This window comes from Heliangelus exortis, chromosome 7, assembly GCF_036169615.1.
Source record: "Heliangelus exortis chromosome 7, bHelExo1.hap1, whole genome shotgun sequence".
Taxonomy (NCBI): domain Eukaryota; kingdom Metazoa; phylum Chordata; class Aves; order Apodiformes; family Trochilidae; genus Heliangelus; species Heliangelus exortis.
The window spans coordinates 20,377,491-20,396,762 of record NC_092428.1 but is presented as its reverse complement, the minus strand read 5'-3'; the positions used below and the strand labels follow the sequence as shown (position 1 = coordinate 20,396,762).

The 19,272-nt window shown below is 39.7% G+C and overlaps 1 protein-coding gene across 4 annotated transcripts in view; it reads left to right on the top strand.

The window, feature by feature from the left end:
* Positions 1–1,186: 1,186 nt before the first annotated feature.
* WAPL (WAPL cohesin release factor) overlaps positions 1,187–19,272 on the top strand; it is a 68,294-nt gene continuing 50,208 nt past the window's right edge. For 2 of the 4 annotated variants that reach the window (XM_071749237.1, XM_071749236.1), the window contains exons 1-2: positions 2,257–2,392; positions 5,741–6,264. In XM_071749237.1, coding sequence (XP_071605338.1) covers positions 5,763–6,264 — 502 coding nt within the window. In that variant the 5' untranslated portion in view covers positions 2,257–2,392; positions 5,741–5,762. Of the gene's footprint in view, positions 1,296–2,256; positions 2,440–5,740; positions 6,265–19,272 lie in introns of those variants that run through there. The other 2 variants (XM_071749235.1, XM_071749239.1) reach the window with 2 other exon arrangements.

Below are 19,272 nucleotides of genomic sequence, written 5' to 3'. Positions count from 1 at the left end.
AAACAGTTTCTTAATGTCACTTCCTCGCTCTGGTCATATTCTTCACTTTTTCTGGTTCTCAGGAGCAAACTCTTTTTATGTTGTAAAGAACTCTGCAGAGCCTCAAAATACTTTGAGCTCAGACAGTACTGGGTTTCCCTCTTTGTCTAACAGATTGGTTACTTGTCAAAGAGACTTTTAGACTCATGCAATTGTATGCAAAACTCAGACTGGTTTAGCTATCCATTTTATTCTTGAAGTTTAAACAAGCTAATTAGTTGTTCTGATATGAGAATACTCACAGGGAAAAAAATCTTCCAACTTTTTGAATTTATGTATTTTAAAATTTGTGACCTGTTTTCAGTAGCTCTTCAGTAACTGAGTCAGGTGGATAAACTTGTAGGTCTTTAAAACACAACACTGTATCTCGAATCAAGCTTGTATCTCTAACACCAAGGCCCAGTCAGTTTTATCTTCACTTTTTCTATCACCAGGTGTATACAGGCTTTTAGAGAGCACAGAGTGTGTTCACTCTTCAGAGGTAATACCTACAAGCTACTGGTGCATTAATATTTACCAAGGAAAGGCAAAAAATCAACCTTCTTACAGGATCATTGAGCAGAACACCAGTCTTGCATCTTATTGATGACTTATTGAAAGCCAGTAATTTGCAGTGGGTAGAAGCTAAGAAAAAAGGCATGTTTCTTAACTAGATGTATCGAGACAACTCATAACCACTTCTGTGCAGTGAAATCAGCCTCTTTAATCTTTTTTAATTAATTTTGCATTTGGGACGTGTATTTCAAAACCTTTTCTGAAATGACAGCTGGATAGACTGATCACATCTTGTGAAACCATTTTAGGTTCCAAGGTTGTTGAGACTATTTTTTTTGTTCTGCTTTTACCTTTTTTTTTTTCCTGAACTTCTCATTCTTTTTAAAGTTACCAAATTGTAACTGTATGAGGTTCTTATTTTTAATGCCCTACTTTTCTAGCAGCGTGCTCTTTAATACTCCAAGCATTTTACAAAATGCTGCTTACAGAATATAAAATAGTGGATTTGTTGATTATTTGATGCCTCTATGTGTTTGCTGTGTGACACAAGCTCCACGGAGTATTTTTTCACTCTGTGCAGAGTATCATCAATTAAAGTCTTGAAGGTGTGCATAAATATAATGTATGTGGGTGGATGGAACTGCTTTGTATAAGGTAGTGCTTCTGGAAGTAGGAGCATGTGAAAGCCACCACTTCACAGCCTGCACCACATTCGTTTCATGGGACTTCTCCGCAGAGCATGTTTCCTCCTTGGAGCGGAGGTAAGGGCTGGGGACTCAGCAGCTGCTGTGAGTACCGGTGGGTGCTGTGAGCACTGCAAGGGTTCGGTTCCTCTGGGTCCGGCTGCCCGGCGCTGCTGCTTGGCAGAACAAACTTTTAATGGAGTCGACGTAGGGCGGGCTGGTTCGCTGCCCTCCGCCTTCCCAAGCTCCACAGGAGGGTTTTAACCGGAACCCTGGCGGCTCCGGCTGCTTCTTGCCGCCGACCGGGCCGCGGTGCCGCCGGGCCACCGGGCAGCGCCGCGAGGCTGACCCGAGAGAGCCCGGACCCCGCGCCGGGAACCCTCACCTCGAGTCGCGGCCTGCTCGGGCCCAGCGCCCCCCTCCCCCTCCGGGGCCTGGCACGGCTGGGCTGCTCGCGGCGAGCCTCGCCGGCCGCGCCCTCAGAGCCGCAGCGGCGACACGTTGCCCCCGGGGCGCGGGCCCGAGGGGAGGCCGCCGCGGGGAGGCGGCGGGTCCTGTTAGGCCGCCTCATCCCGGCCGCCTCCGGCCACCCCTAAGCGGCTGAGCCGCCGTGGGCCCGGCGCGGCCCGGTTCCGGCCGCCGAGTCCCTCGGGTCACGCCGAGGCCTTACAGAGCCCCGCGCAGGGAGGGGCGGCCCACGCTCGCCCCCCGCTCGGCCTGACCTGCGCCCGGCTGCGAACTACAGTTCCCAGCAGGCACCGCGCGGGGCGGTGGACGGAGTCTGCGGAGCGAGCGCATGCGCGACGGGTTCGGCGTCGGTTGAGTAAGGCGGGGTGCGATTGGCTGGGGGCGGTGGCCGGGCGTGGGACGCGCAGTGACGGAAGGAGTGGGGCAAATGGCGGAGAGATGGTCCCGGGCCCCGTCCCGAGAGCGGCGATAATCCCGGCGCGGAGGAAGCGGCGCCGGAGGAGGCGGCGCCGGGGGTCCTAACGTCCGCGCTACCCCGGGAGGGTCCCGCCGCCGGGGGTGGGGCGGAAGCGTCCCGTCGGCGAGCGCCTTTCGCAGGCGGTAGATCGGCGGCCAGAAACCGCGGCGAGAGCCACATCCGCGGCGCCGCCCGGAACGCGCCGGGCCCGTGCCCCGGGCCCGCCCCCCCCACCAAACCCGACGCCGAGGTAGGTGCTGCGGGAGGAGGCGGCGGGGGCGGCCGCCCGGGCCCAAGGTCTGTGCGGGCGGAGGAGCAGGCCCCGGCACGCTGGCGGCTGGGAGCCACCGGCCCCTGCCCCCGGCCCGGTCCCGCTTCCGGAGCGGTGGCGGCGGGGGCTTGGTGGGGCGTGGAGGTGGGGGGGACAACCGTGGCCGCCCCCGGCCCGCCGGGAAGTTTTTTTGACGGGAGTTGCGGGACTTTGCTCTGGGGGTGAAGTGCGGCCGGGGCCGGGTGGGGGGGGTGCGGCCTACGAAGCCGGCGGTCGCCGACTGGCTGTGCCGTTCCCCCCGTTCCGCGGGCAGCCCCGTGGCCCGGGGACTTGTGTAATGGGGGTTGGTTTTCCTGTGGGCAGGGGGGAGGGGGTCGGAGAGTAAGGGAAATGACATCAGAAATCGCCTGGCGTGTACGGTGGGGTGACCCGGTTCCGCTAGCACCCCCCTCCCCCGTCGCCTCAGGGGGAGGGAGGGAAAAAAAAAAATCCTGTCACCGTGGGATTTCATCAGCTTCTTCTGCCTCTGTGCATTTAACCTATTTTTCTTTACTTTGATTACGTAAGAGGAACGGTGTGGAGAGGAGCAATGAGTAGGACGGCTAATGGGCTTTCTGGGGAATTAGTCGGGTTTTTTTATGTCTATCTGGTCTTCCGAGAGAGCTCAGGGAAATGAGGAAGGATTGTTTCGATTTTTTTGCTTGTATTTAGGTTTCTTGCACTGCTGCAAATATTCCAGCTCAATACAGGAGAGAGAGGCAAGGAGTGGAAACTGCGTGAAATTGGCCAAGTTTCTAATTTCCCACTGAATAAAAATCAAGGAAATATTTTAAATCAAGAGTAAAAATCCTGTTCTGCTTATGTTCCCATGAAAGGAGGTTCATATGTATTTCCTTATTTTTAATCTCAGCCTAAGATAAGAATTTATAATGTAGTGTATTTATATTTTCCTGATTTTCTTTTAACCTCTTAACCTCCTAACTCCTCCTGTCCTTTTTTTATTTTTGACATTTTGCTTCCTTATGGGATGATCTTAGTTTTTAAACTTAGAAACAGGAAAATGTAGATTTAGGTGGTCTCCTTTCTGAAAATGAAATCCTCTTGAATTTAGGAGTCTTCTCTTTAACAGTGCAAGTCATATTTTTAATCTGCCATTATATTTGCAGACATTGGAAATGTAGTATTGGAAGTTGTTACTTGAGTCAGGGTATAGAGGAAGAAAATGTTTCTTTTTTTTTTTTTTTTTTTTTTTTTAATTTCCTGTAAGAGTTGTATAGAAACTGAGATACTAAATATATGGCCTTAGTTTTTCCAGCTCTAAAAACTGGCCTTTCTGGTATAAAACATGGTTGTTAATAATGCCAGTATTTCAATCATCAGCAAAAGAAGACTGGTAATTTTGATTTGTTTTATTGTTCCTTTTCTGAGGTACACGGGGCAGCTTTAATTTTGCCGTTGGATGGAAATTAGAGGATTAGAGCTACCAGCAGGAGAGGGAAAAAAAAAAGAAAATAGTTCGGCAAGGATGCATTTGAAGCAGCACAGAGTGGGCTGTTGACACTGTGTGGGAAAAAAGAGGGTGGTGGGGTTAGATAATGGTATCTGCAAGAACAATTCAGAAGCAGTCTGCAGAATGGTGTTTCACAGCAGAATTCTGGGCAGTAGATAAGCATGTCTTTAGCATCCATCTGCTGAACTGCTGGGGAGAAGAGTGGTGGTTCCTATATCTCTTCTGCATTGCACTATCTGTCTGGTAAACTTCTGAAGTTCCAATTTGATCCATTTAATTCACTTAAAAATTGCTCAAACATGGATGATGTGATGAATTATTCAGTTCATATCTAAAGTGAAGGTTGGCCTGGTCTGATGAAGAGAGACTAATTATTATTAAACGGGCTTGCTAGAGCAAAGTGATAGAAAGACATTTCTGGAAACCAGTCTGGATATTTTGGCAGTAGCTTGTCCAGCACTTCAGGTCAAGAAACTTGTGAGTGTCAAGATGAAAACTCAAGTATGGAAGAAAGACAGTATACCACATATTCAGAGGAATAATAATAAAAAAAAACCAGTTGTCTTGAACTAATGCATCATGTGGTTAATTTATTAGTGATGATTTTAAGTTCTGTATTTTATATAGTTTATATGAAGGCAGTTTATACTTCTAAAAAATGGATTTTGATTCTGTAGCTTAAATGTCCTTTTTTCTTTTTTCTTAACAGACTTTTCTCCAGTATGGAGAATAATTTTAGAGAAAAAGCTGGACTTGACTAGATTCAGGCTGACTGTAAAGAATTCCAATTTCCTATTCATGTTTGGGGAAGACAAAAAACCAAACCAAACCAAAAACAAAACAGAGAGAGAGGTGCTGGTTACAAAGCAGATATAATCGGTTTGTGTTTTCATGTTATTTGTCCAGTAGTTGAAGTATTTGTTTGGGGAAAAATAAACAAACCGATATGTCCTCTTCTTTCTTAAGCTAAACAGAAGTAGGAGTAGAACACATGCATGATGTATTCCTGTTTAATCTGTTTATATTTAAACTTTATTCTTCTCAGAGAGCAAGCTGTGAATCAGGCTGCTGTTCAAACAGTCAGCAAACAGTCATGATTTCTGTTGAGCTGCATAAGGTGTCCTTCCCTGTTCTTAGAAATGGATTGAGAAGTCCTGTCCATTGATCTATCAGATTTATTCATGGGGCATTGCTGTTGTGCCAGTCTTTACCATGACTGTGCAGATGGTATAAACCACATCTTATGGTTGTGCTTGCTAAGTAAGTCTGAGTGTGCAAGAAGAACAGGGGGTGAAGTTGTTAGTTGTGATTAATTGATGTTTAAAGCATCTACAGCAACCTGAAGTATTCTGATGGGTTTTTCAATTTAACTTGAAATAGTCTTTTAAAAGCTATACTGTGTTATTGGATTCTAGCAGAGAGCTGCAGGTTCAGTTGTGGTGCAAACAGTTTAGTTTTTTGGTGATGTTTTGTGAAAGCAGTGCCATCTAGACTTGAAAATACAAAGTCAGAGCAAAACATTAAAATAATGTATTCATGGTAGTTTTTGCTTCAGGATCCTTTGTGCCATTGTTTTATAAATGTGCAAGTAACTGAATTTTGGGTTAAGTTGGTAGATCTGCTACTCATTGCAGAAACTTTTGATATAAAGACATTTACATGTGAATGGATTCATCTACAGAAGGAAGCAGATGATCTCTCTGTTGCTCATGTGAAATACACATTCCTGGTACTTGGAGGCTCAATTAAGGATGCAAATACAATAATTAGTACTAAAAAAGTTGGTGAATTCATATTTCTTCTTTCTTTTCCAACAGAGAATATGAAACAGGAGCCAAAATGACATCCCGATTTGGAAAGACCTACAGCCGGAAAGGGGGGAATGGGAGTTCCAAGTTTGATGAAGTATTTTCCAACAAACGGACCACCCTTAGTACAAAGTGGGGAGAAACCACCTTCATGGCCAAATTAGCACAGAAGAGGCCCAATGTCAAACCAGATATTTCTGAAGTTCCTAAAAAACCCAAAGTTGAAGATGAGGTAACTGAGGATCCATTTGGGTTTGACAGTGATGAAGAATCTCTTCCTGTGTCTTCAAAGAATGTGTCACAGGCTAAAGGCTCCTCTCAGCTGGAACCTGGTGAAGCTGCTCAGTCTGAGGACTTCACTCCTCTACTTGAAGCTAACAGCAGAATTAATCAGCCAGACAGTGGAGAAAATGTTGCATCCAACAAATGCATATCTTTTGACAATGCTGTTCCTCTCTTAAAAGAAAAAGGTGCAAGCAAAACCATGGAAGATGGAGAATGCAAAGGCAGCAGTGCTAAACTCTTAACTGCAGGTATGTTTGTTTACTCAGCTGTCCAGGTAGTTGTTACCCTCCAGTTTTTACTGATCTACATCTAAATTTTGTGTTTTGAGGGCTTTTGTTAAATGCTCCAATAAAACTGCAACCATTAATTCTTAATTGGAAAGGTTGCTCTATTTAACTAAAAATTCCAGGAGGTATTCTGCGTTTTACACATTGGTCTGAGGTCCTTAGCACTGTAATCTGTATGTCTGCAAATTGAAATACAGTGCTTTAGATTTCAATGTAATATGTTAGTAGAGTTTGAATAGGCTGGAATAATAATCTTCCTTTTCTAAAACTTGTTCTGCACTCAGTGCATTTGTGTTTTTTTAACATTATTTTTACGAGTGATGAGTTGGTAATAGCATAATGCTTTACCATTACCAGTATAAACCAGAAACCTGTCAAAGTTTTAGGGGCTGTTTCCATGCTCTGAAGTGTTTGTATATTAATACTTTTGAGGAGGGAATTAAAAAACCCATGGAACTGAACATTACTGTAGTCTTGATCGAGTTACTTTTGGACAAGATCCAGTGTTATATCTTATTGGAAGTTTTCCTATACTGGGCTGATTAAACTACAGCTGCTAAAATAGTGCTGGAGATCACAGTAGATGAACCTTGATGAAGATAATGCCTACTGACTTGCTCTGGGTTATCATAATTAACGAGTACTTTTTAAACTCTGAATTCTCAGATATAGTTACCTTAACCCTAGGATCAGAAATTCAGGTGAACTTGTTCAGTTGTAATACAGTGGACAAGATGATGCTGAAATGTGGAAGATCTGCTTAGTTTATTTATTTGCAAGATAATTTTATTAGTGAAAAAACAAATGTTGATTCAAACTGTACTTCGAACATGTTGGTGGATGTGTGGTTCTCTTTTCATCTTAATCTTGATTTTGCTGATGAAATATTTCTTGCTTTTGTGATGTTTTTCTGCAGTTTATTTATCTGTAAGTATGATCCACCTTCATTCTGGGAACGTAATTTAAGTTTTGCTAGGCTTGAATGTAATTTTTTGAAGAGATTTTATCTCCCAGTATTTACAAGGAGAAGAAATAGTAATGAGTTTCCTTGGTTGATCGTGAGAGATTGTAGTAGAGCAGGTTTTACAGTGAAATGGATTCCATGGAGAAAAACCTTGCTAGAACGTTATTTTTCAGGTTGTAAAAGAAAACGTGGAAGCTGTGAGGTAAAAATGTGATAGAGCTCTGAAAATTGATAGTGTGTGAAAGGCCAAGAGAAACAGACTCCAGAGTCTGACCAGAAAGTTTCCCTGGTGCTTCCTGGTTCCAGTAGCATGGAAAAATAATAAACAACAATACTTAGCACAAATAAACCTTTTTAATTCAATAGTTACTTAAGTTGTAGAACTCCTTGGTAGGCAGTATTGTATATACCATAAATATATACAGCTCTGAAAGGAAAAGCTGGTGAAATCTTGGTGGCAGCCTCAGGTAGTAAAGGGCAATGGCTTCACATCAATGACTTGATTTGATGATGATGTTCTTTCAAAATTTATAAGATTCTGTTCATAGCCAGTCAAATGAAGGTAAAGGCCCGTTTCATATCTTTATTCAGAATTTAAATTCAAGTGAGAATCTTTACAAAACATCCTAGCCTTTAAATAGGGATAAAGAAACAAGGATTGTAATTTGGATGATAGTGTTTAATTTGGACAGTTAGTATAAATGAAACTTGAGTGGTTTAAGCAGCTATTGTGCTTGTGTGTAGACTGGTCCAAAATAAATAAAAATTGTCTCTGTACATCACTCAGATTATTGAGCAATTAGAGATAGTGACAAAGCCAACTTTGTTATATTGACTGCTAAGTAAAGTTTGGTCTGAGACTGCCTTTCAGAACTGGGGAGAGTTAATTTCACTGACTTGGAGGTGGGGGTATGAGAGATGAAGGAAATTGGGAGTTAAAATTAAGTAACCAAAGACTGTTTCTTGCTGCGTGGTCTCCTAAGGTATACATACGTATACATATACATACATATAGTGTATGTACTTCTGCTTTCATGTTCTCACCCTCCCCATAATAATTTTACCCTTCCTGGTGACTTCTGAACTCCGTCAGGTTCAACCAGATTTGTTCAGAGGGCTTATAGGTCCTCAAGACAGCAAGCTCTGCTATTCCTGAGGACAAAAAAAAACCAAGAAAAAAAAAAGCAAGCAGATAGAATAATATTAATATTCCCAGTGTGAGACACACTGCAATGTGAGCTCAACCTTAACCCACATACAACACTGTGTCTCTAGGTACAGGAAACTAGGCTGCATTGGTACTGGTGGTCAGGAAAATGTTTGGTAACTTGTTTGAAGGCAATTTGCAAGTCCTTGTCCTGTATGTGAATTAAGGTGTCAAGCCCTTGATGACATGTGCCATCATTATGTCTTACTTCTTAACCAAAGTGAAATAGTTAAGACATAAAATAAGGTGAAAATTGTGACTTACCATGGCTAAGGGCTAGCAGAGAGATACAGTTTACCCTGTAAATTTTCCAAATGTATTCTCCTTCTTCTGTCCATTTCTTTGGACAATAAAATGTAGGTGATGCAATGTCAGTTAATTTTAACTAATATTTGATATTAAGAGAGTCCATCTTTTGAGTTGTTTTAATAGTTGTGCAACCCTGTAGCAGCGTTGAGGATCTGTATTTTTTATTTGAAATTGTATGTAATAGCCTTTAGCTACTGCTTGTAACAACCTCATTTTAAAGGCTTTGAGAAGGTCTTAATATGGAAAGCTTCTCATACTCTTACCCTAATGTTGCTTGATCAAGACTTAGTACTGTCAGAACAATGTTCATGAGTAATCCTATACCTAACAGGTAATTTATTAAAGGAGGAGTTCAGGTAGATTAGAAATGGGAAAAAAATATTCAATATTAAGTGTTACTCTTAGGTCATTTTTGTTAAGGTAGGAAGACTTTGTAGCTAGAAAGTAAGTCAAGTTATTGGAAAAAAAAAATACTGACAGTTCAGATGAAGCAAGAATACAACAGAAAGAAGGTGTGGGGTTTTTTTGTGAGCGTCTTACAGTAGGGTAAGGTGAGTACTGCAGGGCAGTACTTGGATTTCAGAAACACTTCGATTTTTGTGTTTTTTGTTTTGTTTTTTTTTTTTCGACTGTTAAACTTATTCATTAGGACATAGACCCAAATAGTTTTACACTAAATGCACCACACACAAGCTTTAAAGCAAAAACACATAACAGCCTTGTAGAGCAAATTATGAGGTGCTAGTTTTAAAAACAAACATAACTTTATTCTTCGAATATTTGACTCAGGCCTTTGGAGGGCCTAGTTCAAGCTGATGCTGTTCATCAGAGATGACACTTGGGTCAAGAGGTATCTCAAATGTTTGCATGATGTGTCTCATCTTTGCACAGCTCATATTCCTGTTTGTGGATTATGAAATAAAACTTTTTAACATTAATTCTAAGTTAAATTATTAGATATTTAGTGATGCTTTTAAGGAAGAAGTATTTCAGTTGGGCGTGGATTAAGTCCATTTTAAAACCTATGAGGTTATTTCTTGAAAATACATTTTGCTTGCTATGGAGAAATAGAAAATAGGATGGCTTAAAATGTCTTTTCAGAATGCAGAGCAGTGTAGGAATAGTATCCCTTTCTGCTGTGTTGTGAATTCTAAATACAGATTTTGAGGATATTGTCTTGGCAATGCCCTTTGAGGCTTTCTAAGGTTAAAAGGACGAACTATTGTATATAAAGTATTTGTGGTACTTTCATTATTTTTTTTTTTTCATAAAATTTAGAGTCATTATGAAAGTAGCTATTCTGCATCTTGTGATTTGTTTCTATATACTGATATTCAAGCCAGCCTTTGTTCTGGAAGTAGTCTTCCTCTTGGTGCTGTAAGGAAACATTTGCTTGTTGCAGTTCTGTGGTTCTAGTTGTTGGTGCCCTCATTTTTCTTGTAGGGCTCATGCACGCATTGGTAGCAAATCAAAATGGCAGATAAAATCCTTCTTACTAATTTGTGCTTATGCAGTGCAGGAGTGAAGGGACAACTGTGCTTAACTCCTTCATGAGACAATATGCAGAATCCAGTATTTTTAGTTCCTTGATAAGAATACTGAGTGATTAGAGCAATTTGCAGAAGATGGTTGTTCTGCAGGGAACCTATTTCAAGTCATCAGCTCTGTGCCCAACAGACTATCCTGATAGTACTTTAGCTAAGTGTCTGCAAAGTCTCTGCATCCTGATTATGTGGGTGGAGGAGTCTTAACCTTCAGAGTCAAGTTTCAGCTTCACAAATACAAATTTGTTCCATAATTACATTTGACAAGAATTGACAAGGTGTTCCTTTCATATTGTTTCAGAGCTTCTGTTTTGTGTTTAAGGGTGACATGGACACTTAAGATAATAGAAAAGTTTGAGTAATCCTCCTTTCTCTGCAGAGTTAAGTGCAATTTATTTACCTCTTGAGGAAAGATTTCAGTTATTTGCTGCCCCAAAAATGGAGCAAAAAGTTGGGACAAACTGAATGAGGTCTGAGCCTTTGGCTGTCTTAGGAGACAGCTGGCAGCAGCCACGATTAAAAAGAACTGCAGCTGTGCTCTGGCTGGCTGAGAGCATTCTGAAGCTGACAGGAGGGAAGGGGAAAGCTCTGCCAGAAAATATGTATGCCCATAGAATTTCAGTGTTAGAAGGTTTGTTTAGGTGGCAGTAGTTACACTGGGTACACAGATTGCTGGGGTTTAGCCAGAAGTCCTGTCTTCCTCAGTTGTGGCTTGCTTTTTTTTGTTCCCCCCTTTTTAATATATCCCTTTTCCATTTACACACAGGATTTTTTTGCTGTGTCAGTAGCCTGAGTTCTAACTAGTGTGATAGTTGTTTTTGGGTTGTTTGGCTTTTTTTGCTTTGGTATTCTAACAGTTTACTTTTACTTTTTTACTTTAAGACCTGAGTATTTAGGAGGGAATCTTCTGATTTCTGCAACATTTTTCTCAAGGGCAGGGAAGTTTGTATGTACGTCCCTTTACAGAGCACATGAAACTTTCCCCAGTAACTCACTCTTCCCAAACAACAGTGAGATTCTCAATACCTTTTTTGTAATCCATTCTTTTAAAATAATTCTTTCTTTATAGACTTGTACAGCGCATGGTTAGTTTTTAAAAGGTCAGACTTTTGACTCCTTTTTTTTCGTGTTTAAAAAGTGGAAATAACTGCATTCAAAACAGTTGGTCAGTGCTTGTAGAAGGAAAATCCTGTTAACATGCATACCTCCTCAGCAGGCCAAAGCATACAGGAAAGCAGAAACAGTTGGTAAGGAAGCCATTTCAGGTTCAAACAGCTGAGATCATACTAACTGTATGGAAAGTGCTTTTCTAGCTCAAATTTAACTTGTATTTACTTTGAAAAAACTACTGCTGTATTCAATAAAGAGTTTCAACATATTTATCTGCTGTATCTGAATTCAGACTGACTTATCCTAAGGATAAATTTATTCTGGCAGTTATTAGTGCTGCTGTAATATGGTTTAATACTTTTTTGTGAGGACTCAAACTAGAGTCAATGGAAACAGGCTTTTTTGGCACATGCCAGCCCCCTGTGTTGCAAATGACACTTTGTGTTGTTTTCCCTGGGAGGAGGAAGCAATGTTTCCTGAACAAGCTTTCTCCTGCTGCTATGAGCAAAAGATGCCCTTCTGAGCTACCAGTAAGGGAGGTTGTGTCTGTTTCACTGGACTTTCCATCAGAGGTGAACACAGTACAGGTAGTTGAGGCTCTGACATCTCTTGTGTTACTCTGTACAGCTGTTCTTCTGACACTCAGGTTTGATGTTGCACAATTTTTCATCTCTTCTGGACCATTGTATTTTTAGATTTCTAACTAAGTGGTCTTTTCTGTAGTGTTGTAGAGTATGTCAAAGCTTAATTCTTTGATGGAAGACCTGAAATAGTTTGCTTTTTTTTTTCCATAGAAAGGGGGTTCAGCATTCTTTACTAAAATTGCAATTTTGTCCTTAATTTGAGAGAGTTGTGGATTTTGCATGTACATTGAGTGTGGGCATTGATAACATGCTGCGTGGTATGTTGGGTTTTTACATATTCATGCCTGTGTAGCCACATTATAATTTATACTCTTTTGGATGTGTATAGATACAGATGTGAGGAAATGTTTAAAAAGTCGCATTTTTCTTGTAAATATGTATGCACCAGAAGGAAAACAAACTTTAAAGGAGGTTTTTGGAATATTGTAGAAGAGTTTTAAGCAAGATGAGAAAGAAGAGTGAAGGAAGGATGATATTTATTACAGCTGTCAAAAACAAGCTGTAAGACTATAAGTGCAACTTGGTTAAAAATACCTGGGGGCAAAAAAAAGGAGTTGAAGTGCAAGGGAAACTGTCAGGCTTTGATTTGATAGAAATTGAGAGGCTGGATACAGCTGATGACAGCATTCTGTGTCAATTTTAGTGATTTTTTTTTTTTTTTTTTTTTTTTTTTTTTTTAATTGGAGAAGAAAATGCCATTAGTAATGAAGGAGTAAATTAGTAATTTTGAGGTGGGCCGTGTTTCCCTCATAAATGTTTGCTGGGAAGGCAAGAAGAAGGGAAAAGCAGCTCAGTCAGAACGTTACTTTAGAGCCAGCATCTTCCCAAAATGTTGAAATTGGGCCTGAGATGAAGGCAAGTGATGAGGGCTGTGAATATTTTCTGCACAAGAGGGAAGGTGGTCATGTCAGCCTGCACACCTGTGAAAGGCTTCCATTGCCACTGAAACACAAGGATTTTTTTAAAAAAACAAACTAGCTGTACACTAGGTGATAGGAGGTATCATTTTTCCACAAGAATAAGAAAACCATTCAGGATGCCTGCTGGTAGCATGTTTTCTCAGTGGAAAAAAAGTCTACGAGGAATTACTTCTTATGGCTTGAAAAGGGGCCAAGGTGAGAAGCAATAATACTGTGGTTGGGGTTCAGTCTTTGACAAGGTGGAGCCACAGCAAGGGGGGTGTTCTGCCAACAGCAGCAGAACAGTTCCTGTTCTGAAGGCATGAAATTCTGTTAGGTTCATGAAATATGAAAGTAATGGTTTATTAGAGATGCTGAGTGCTGTGTTTCCAAAGGCTACATTACAACCAGTTGATTTGAGAAAAGGTGTCCTCAGTCTCACAAGCCCTGTGTTTAGAAGAACAGCTGCTCTAACCCAATTGATGTAATGTGAATAAGTTCTTTTTTTGTACATAGTCTTAGTAGATAAGAAAAATCTAATATAAATTGCCTTAGAATTTAGATATTCTAGGTCCTGGAAAGGAAAAAAACCCAAGCAAAGTATTCTTAAGGAAAAATAAATAGCTCTGTGATGGCAGTAAATTAAATCTCGTCACTTTAGGATTTTCTTTGATATTCTTTAAAAGAAGATGCCTCTGAAAACATCTGCAAATAGGCAAAGAATGTCAATCCAATCTGCATGCAAGCTTGTTGGGTAGTCATTTTGATTCAAAGAGAGTAAAGAACTAAAATTACTTAAGAATTTGTAATCGTGGCTGTGGATATGGTGGCTCTGTAATTTTAATTTAGTGATTGTCAGCTGTGAAACTGGTCTTGAAAGTCTAATCTTCTGAGGCTTGTACGCTTCTTACCTTCTGTTTATGCCTGCTAACATTTTGTGCTGCATTTTGTGATCTTAGTCATCAATGGATAATGGTAGATCCAAGTAAACTTTTCCCATTTCATACAATCATGCATTTTATATCCATGTTTTCTGTGTTTCCCAGCTGTTTAGTAATAGGCATAAAATGGATCAAAGGAGTTTATCTTGTAACCTTTTCTCCTTACCAACCAAAACATTTCATTTCCAATGTAGAGAAGGAGAAACTGTAATGCAATTAGTTTTCTTATTTGGAGAAAAGCATGGCTTCTCTGGTGAAGATTCATCTTTTCTTTTAGCTTGGTCAGCTTCAAGTGATAAAGTGATGTAGCTTTATGCTTGGGAACATTGATGGTGGTGTAACAGAGCCCTAAGAAACGTTTGAGTGTTCAGGATCATCAGTCAGAGCTGTAGCTCATAATGAGCTTAACAGACTGTTCCCTACGTGCTGTGTCAGTGGTCTGTTCATGAGCCTGTTAGTAGCTCTCTGTAGCTGGAGGGATCTGAAGGCCCCAGATACAATTTTTTTTTTTAAGGTTACTGCTTTTTTTTTTTTTTTTTTTTGATGTTTCATTTTCTTGGTTTTAGTTACATCTTGATAGTCAGATGTATATTTGAGAAAAAATAAAGAAGAATATAAAATTGGTATCATGCCACCTGTCTGTCCATTTAAAGATTGCAGTGGTATTGACTGACATCTGTACTTATGAAATGAATTCTCCAGATCTGTATGGCTAATACTAAAATAAAGCTCGTTTCAGTTTGTAGATTTATTTTGAGTGTTTAACAATTCAGTCGTATTCCATTAAAATTAAGGCTTCTACATATAGTTAACCCAGCAAGGAAATGAATAAGATCTTGCAACACAAAAGCTGTGGAAGGCAGGATGTTTCTCACATTGGAGAATGCTTTGGTTAGCATTCAACAAGAACTGCTAGAAATGGGATAAAACTAACCTGGAGTTCAAGTTAGAGCTACCAAATAACAGTGGTAACAACTAGAAGGAATAATATAAGAAATAAGAATAAGAAAGACGAAATAAGAATAAATAGAAGAAATATGGGTTTTTTGTTTGTTTTTTTGTTTTGTTTTGCATACACAATAGTATTTTGACATGTTAATAGGCTTTCCTAGCATACCATGGCTCATACTGACTCTCCTTTGTATTTTTCAGTTTCTTAATAACATTTGTGCTTGTTAGTCAGTTTGGATCCAAGGAGAGATTTCAAAGATATAATGCTATTTCAAGTGTCACGAAAAATGGTGATGGGAAAAACTGAGTTGAACTGATGAATCTGTTCTCTTACCTTTCTCTGCATGCTGATAAGAATAATATCATTGTATCTTGGTCCCTAATCCATTTTAAAAGGCAGCAGCAAGCTGACTAGCCAGCACATGTTGCTGCACATGATCTTTGGTGTGTACTGTCTCATGCCTGGTCAAACAGGTTGGTGTTGAGGAGGCTGTGGGGGTGGTTGTTGACCTGTGGAGCAGCAAGCTTTGTTAGTTCTGTGAGCCCTCAGTCTGTTCAGGAGAGAAATTTACACTCAGAGACATTGTTCTTGCAGCCAAAGAAATTGCTTTGTGCTCAGAGTAACTTGTAAGTAGTAAATAAGGTACTGCTGTCATTGAATTGGTAACAAAAGAATCTGGTGTTTAACTTTAGGCAATTAATGTTAGACTGTTAATGATGTTTTCAGTTTTAGGGAGCTGAAAATGATGTTTTCAGCCTTAGACCCAAGCAACTCCAGTCTTGTAAGTTAAATGGAAATGAAACTGCAGTGGGGACAAGGCCGGAGGATACATCTGTTGATGGCTGGTGTGGATTTTGGAATGTTTACCAAGAGCATTTAGTTTTGGAAGACTTCTTCCCATGACTTTCTTTTGGATTCCATCTTGGTAAATGATGTGCCCTAAGGAGAAGGCTATGAAATTGTTAAATCTTGCACTTTCAGTAGTTAATGGTGAAAGTGTTACCTTTTCTTTGAACTTCAGTGTTTCCTCTCCAAGTACAAAGGGTCTGTGAAACTCTTGATCTCCTGTCAGAAATTATAAGAATTGTTCTTATGGCTTCCCCTTTCTGCATTAACACTGCTTTTAGGTGCTGCTGGGAGCAGATTTTGATCAACTTTGAATTAATACAAGGGTAAATGCCAGCATGGTGACCAGGAATGAGGGTGCTTTCTTGTATTGTGCACCTTCTAAATGTGTATTGCTAGGGGATCAGTCAGTCATACCAATAAGAGTTTCCTTACTGTCGATGTTCTAGCGTGTCATCAGTTAGGCTGTTGTAAGAAAATATCAGTTTGAGCTGTCTAAAAAATTCTTGGAAGAATCTGTGAAGTTGTCCAGACAAAAAGATGAGTAGCTCTAGTTTGACAGCAGAGTAACACTGGCAAGATGTATAACACACACTGGAAAAGCACTTGAGGTTCCTGGGGCCACTTGTGCAACCTTTTAAGCACCTGTTTAGTCCCCATTCCCCTCTTCCACCAGTAGGAAGACTTTGTGTTATTTACTCATTGAACTGTTTCGCATGATAGGTGTCAATTTGCCTGGATTCAGGTGGTGCAGCTATGTGTAATGCAGCTACATTTTGCCTGTTGCTTTTGATCTCTTGATGCTCATTTCTGTGTCCTGGGATCACAGAAAACAGCCTTGTATTTAGAGATGCTGTTGGTCAGTGTCTCTCACAGCTGCTACTTATACCAGTAACTTCCCCTTAAGTGTACTTGTCATTACCAGATGTCGTTACCAGAAGTAATGAATGTGTTCCACACCACTCCAAGCAGTGAGGGAGAATCTAAGGTCAAGTTCAGAATTTCTCATATTTTTGCATTTTAAAAAACTTCATGCATTTGTATCTGTTTCTTTGCTGTTTTGTACGCAGTATAAAGTGAAATCACCCTATTAAGAAGAGAAATTCAGATTGTCTAACTGGTTCTTCTAGCAAGTTATTTTCTTACTTAATCATCAATTCAGAAGCTAAATATTTTTAGTTACATGACTATGAGAGATTCCTTAGTGTCTCTTTTTAATGTTCCTTGCCTGTGCTAGAAGGCAGCTTGAATTAGTACCAGAGGTCTAGTTCAACTGGTCTAGCATGGCTTTTGCTTTGGAAAATCTATTTGCCTTCACTCTTTTTGTTCTTTAAGATGATACATAATTAAATATTGAAGGTGAGAAGCATATTGTAGTTGTCTGTCAATTAGTAACTTGTAATATTCAGTTTAAAACATTTGTTTTATGGATGCTATACAATTAAAAAGTTGATTCTCTTATATTATGACATTTTCTGAAAGCCTGCAAATTTTTGACCTTTCACTATCTCAACAAGTTTGTAATTACATGGTGTCTTATTATTATGCTCAAATTAAATGTTTTGGGGGTGGGGAGGTATTACTTCCTTTTCTCATAGTACAATGAAGAAATAGTAATTCCTCTGATGGCTGTTTGAGAGGGAATTTTGGGGTAGGCATTAGTTTCTTAAGAGGAAAACATTTTAAAATAAGGCTGAGATGTGTTATGGGTACTTTATTTTTTTTCATTAAGTTGAAATCTGAGACATCCTCCAGCTGAAGGATGTAGGTGTCTTAAAAAAAACAACACAAAAAACAACCGAACCAAATAAAAAACCCCCACAAAAAAACCCACAAAAAAACCCCCCAAAGCCCCAACCTTAAAAAAATTAAGTCTAGAACTGTATCTTCTTATGTAAAAGACCTTAAAAATGAAAAGGCTAGAGTTAGTTCCATTATAGATAGTTGTGGTAGCCATGAGGCATTTTCTCTCTTGTGGAATATATAGAATAGCATAAATTTCCTACATAGCATTTGTTTCATCTAATGAGTGCTTATATTGCATAAGTATTCTTAATAAGATATGAACAGAATATTCTCTTAGTATCCAATCTAAACATTAATAGTAAGCTTAGATGTGCATTTGTTCAGTGTTTAAAGGCTTCTTAGAGAGAAAGCAAAGGGTTTATTACTGGAAAAGTTTAATTTCTTGTGGTGTATGAACTTGATTTTTTTGTTCCTAATGGTACCCTTAGCTGACTCAGAGAGTAATCACCATAATCCACTTCAGTGTAGATTTGTGAAGTTTGGTTTTGTCCATCCCTATGTGAAAATATGTCTATGTATTTGGTAGGAAAGGGTAGAAGTTTTCCCTCTCCCCTTTTTTTTTTTATTTAATTAATCAGCAATACTTAAAACATCCCTATCTTGCTAATGACAAACTAGAGCATAAAATAATTGATGTTCAATTAATTGATGTTCAGTTTAGACCTCCCAGTTATGTAGATTGCTTCTCTCATAATCTGGTAATTAAGTTCTAGAGATTTAGACAGAAAACAAATAATGATTACTATGGAGGATTGTTAGGGTTCTTAGAAACATTGTACTAGTACATGGGTGGGCAAAAAGAAAGACTCTGGTGGATTATACAGTTCTATGCTATTCCTGATCCAGAATTACTTGGGAGACTTACTGTGGTGTTTGAGCCCCGAAAGAATCTAATCTTAAAATGGGAGGAGAATTTACATTACTCTTTTGAACCACAGAATATCTAATAACAAAAAGTTAGTTCATTTTCTTATATTTTCTCTCTGCTTTCTCTATCTATACATAAAATGGTATGTTGCATGTGCAACTATTACAGCTGCACAGGTGTAATAGTTGTAGTAGATAAATACAGTCATTTTTAAAATCAAAGTTATCATAATTGCTGGTATTGTACACCTTTGGACAATTAGCAAGTGATTTGCAGTAATTTCTGTTATAGAAGCTTCAGTCTGACAGCTTTTTACCCACTGATGAAATGAAAACAGTGGCTTTACAAAGCCACTTTGTGGAATTATTCTTCCAAATGTCACCTCCTGGTGTTCCGCTAATGCATTATGATGATCTGGTTTTAAAGCCAAGCTTTCTATCTGATGAATAGTAAACTGGTTACTGGTTACATTTTTCATCAGCCTTGCTTATTATTAGACATGGAAAAAAACTCCCTGCTGCAGTTGCTAAGACTTCTGAAGTACTGCCTGATTTTAACTGCCATTTATTTACTGTTTGAGAGTAACTTTGTGTGCTGTATTAAATTACTAACTGTGAGTGAAAAATGAGATGTAACATTTTGTTGATACTTATGGGGTCTTTTCAGAGGCAACTCAAAATTCTAAGTTGCTTATTCACTTACTTAAAAAGGCAACAGAAGTTCTGCTGTGGTACAGAAAGAGCTGCCAGTGATAAGTGTTTGCTGGTCAAGAGACTTTGTTCTCTTGGGAGTGTAGTTTGCCACCAGTAAAGCTGGTGATAGCTGGTGACCTGGGATAGTCAGCTGAGCTGACTGGAAAAAGTGATTTTACTCACATTT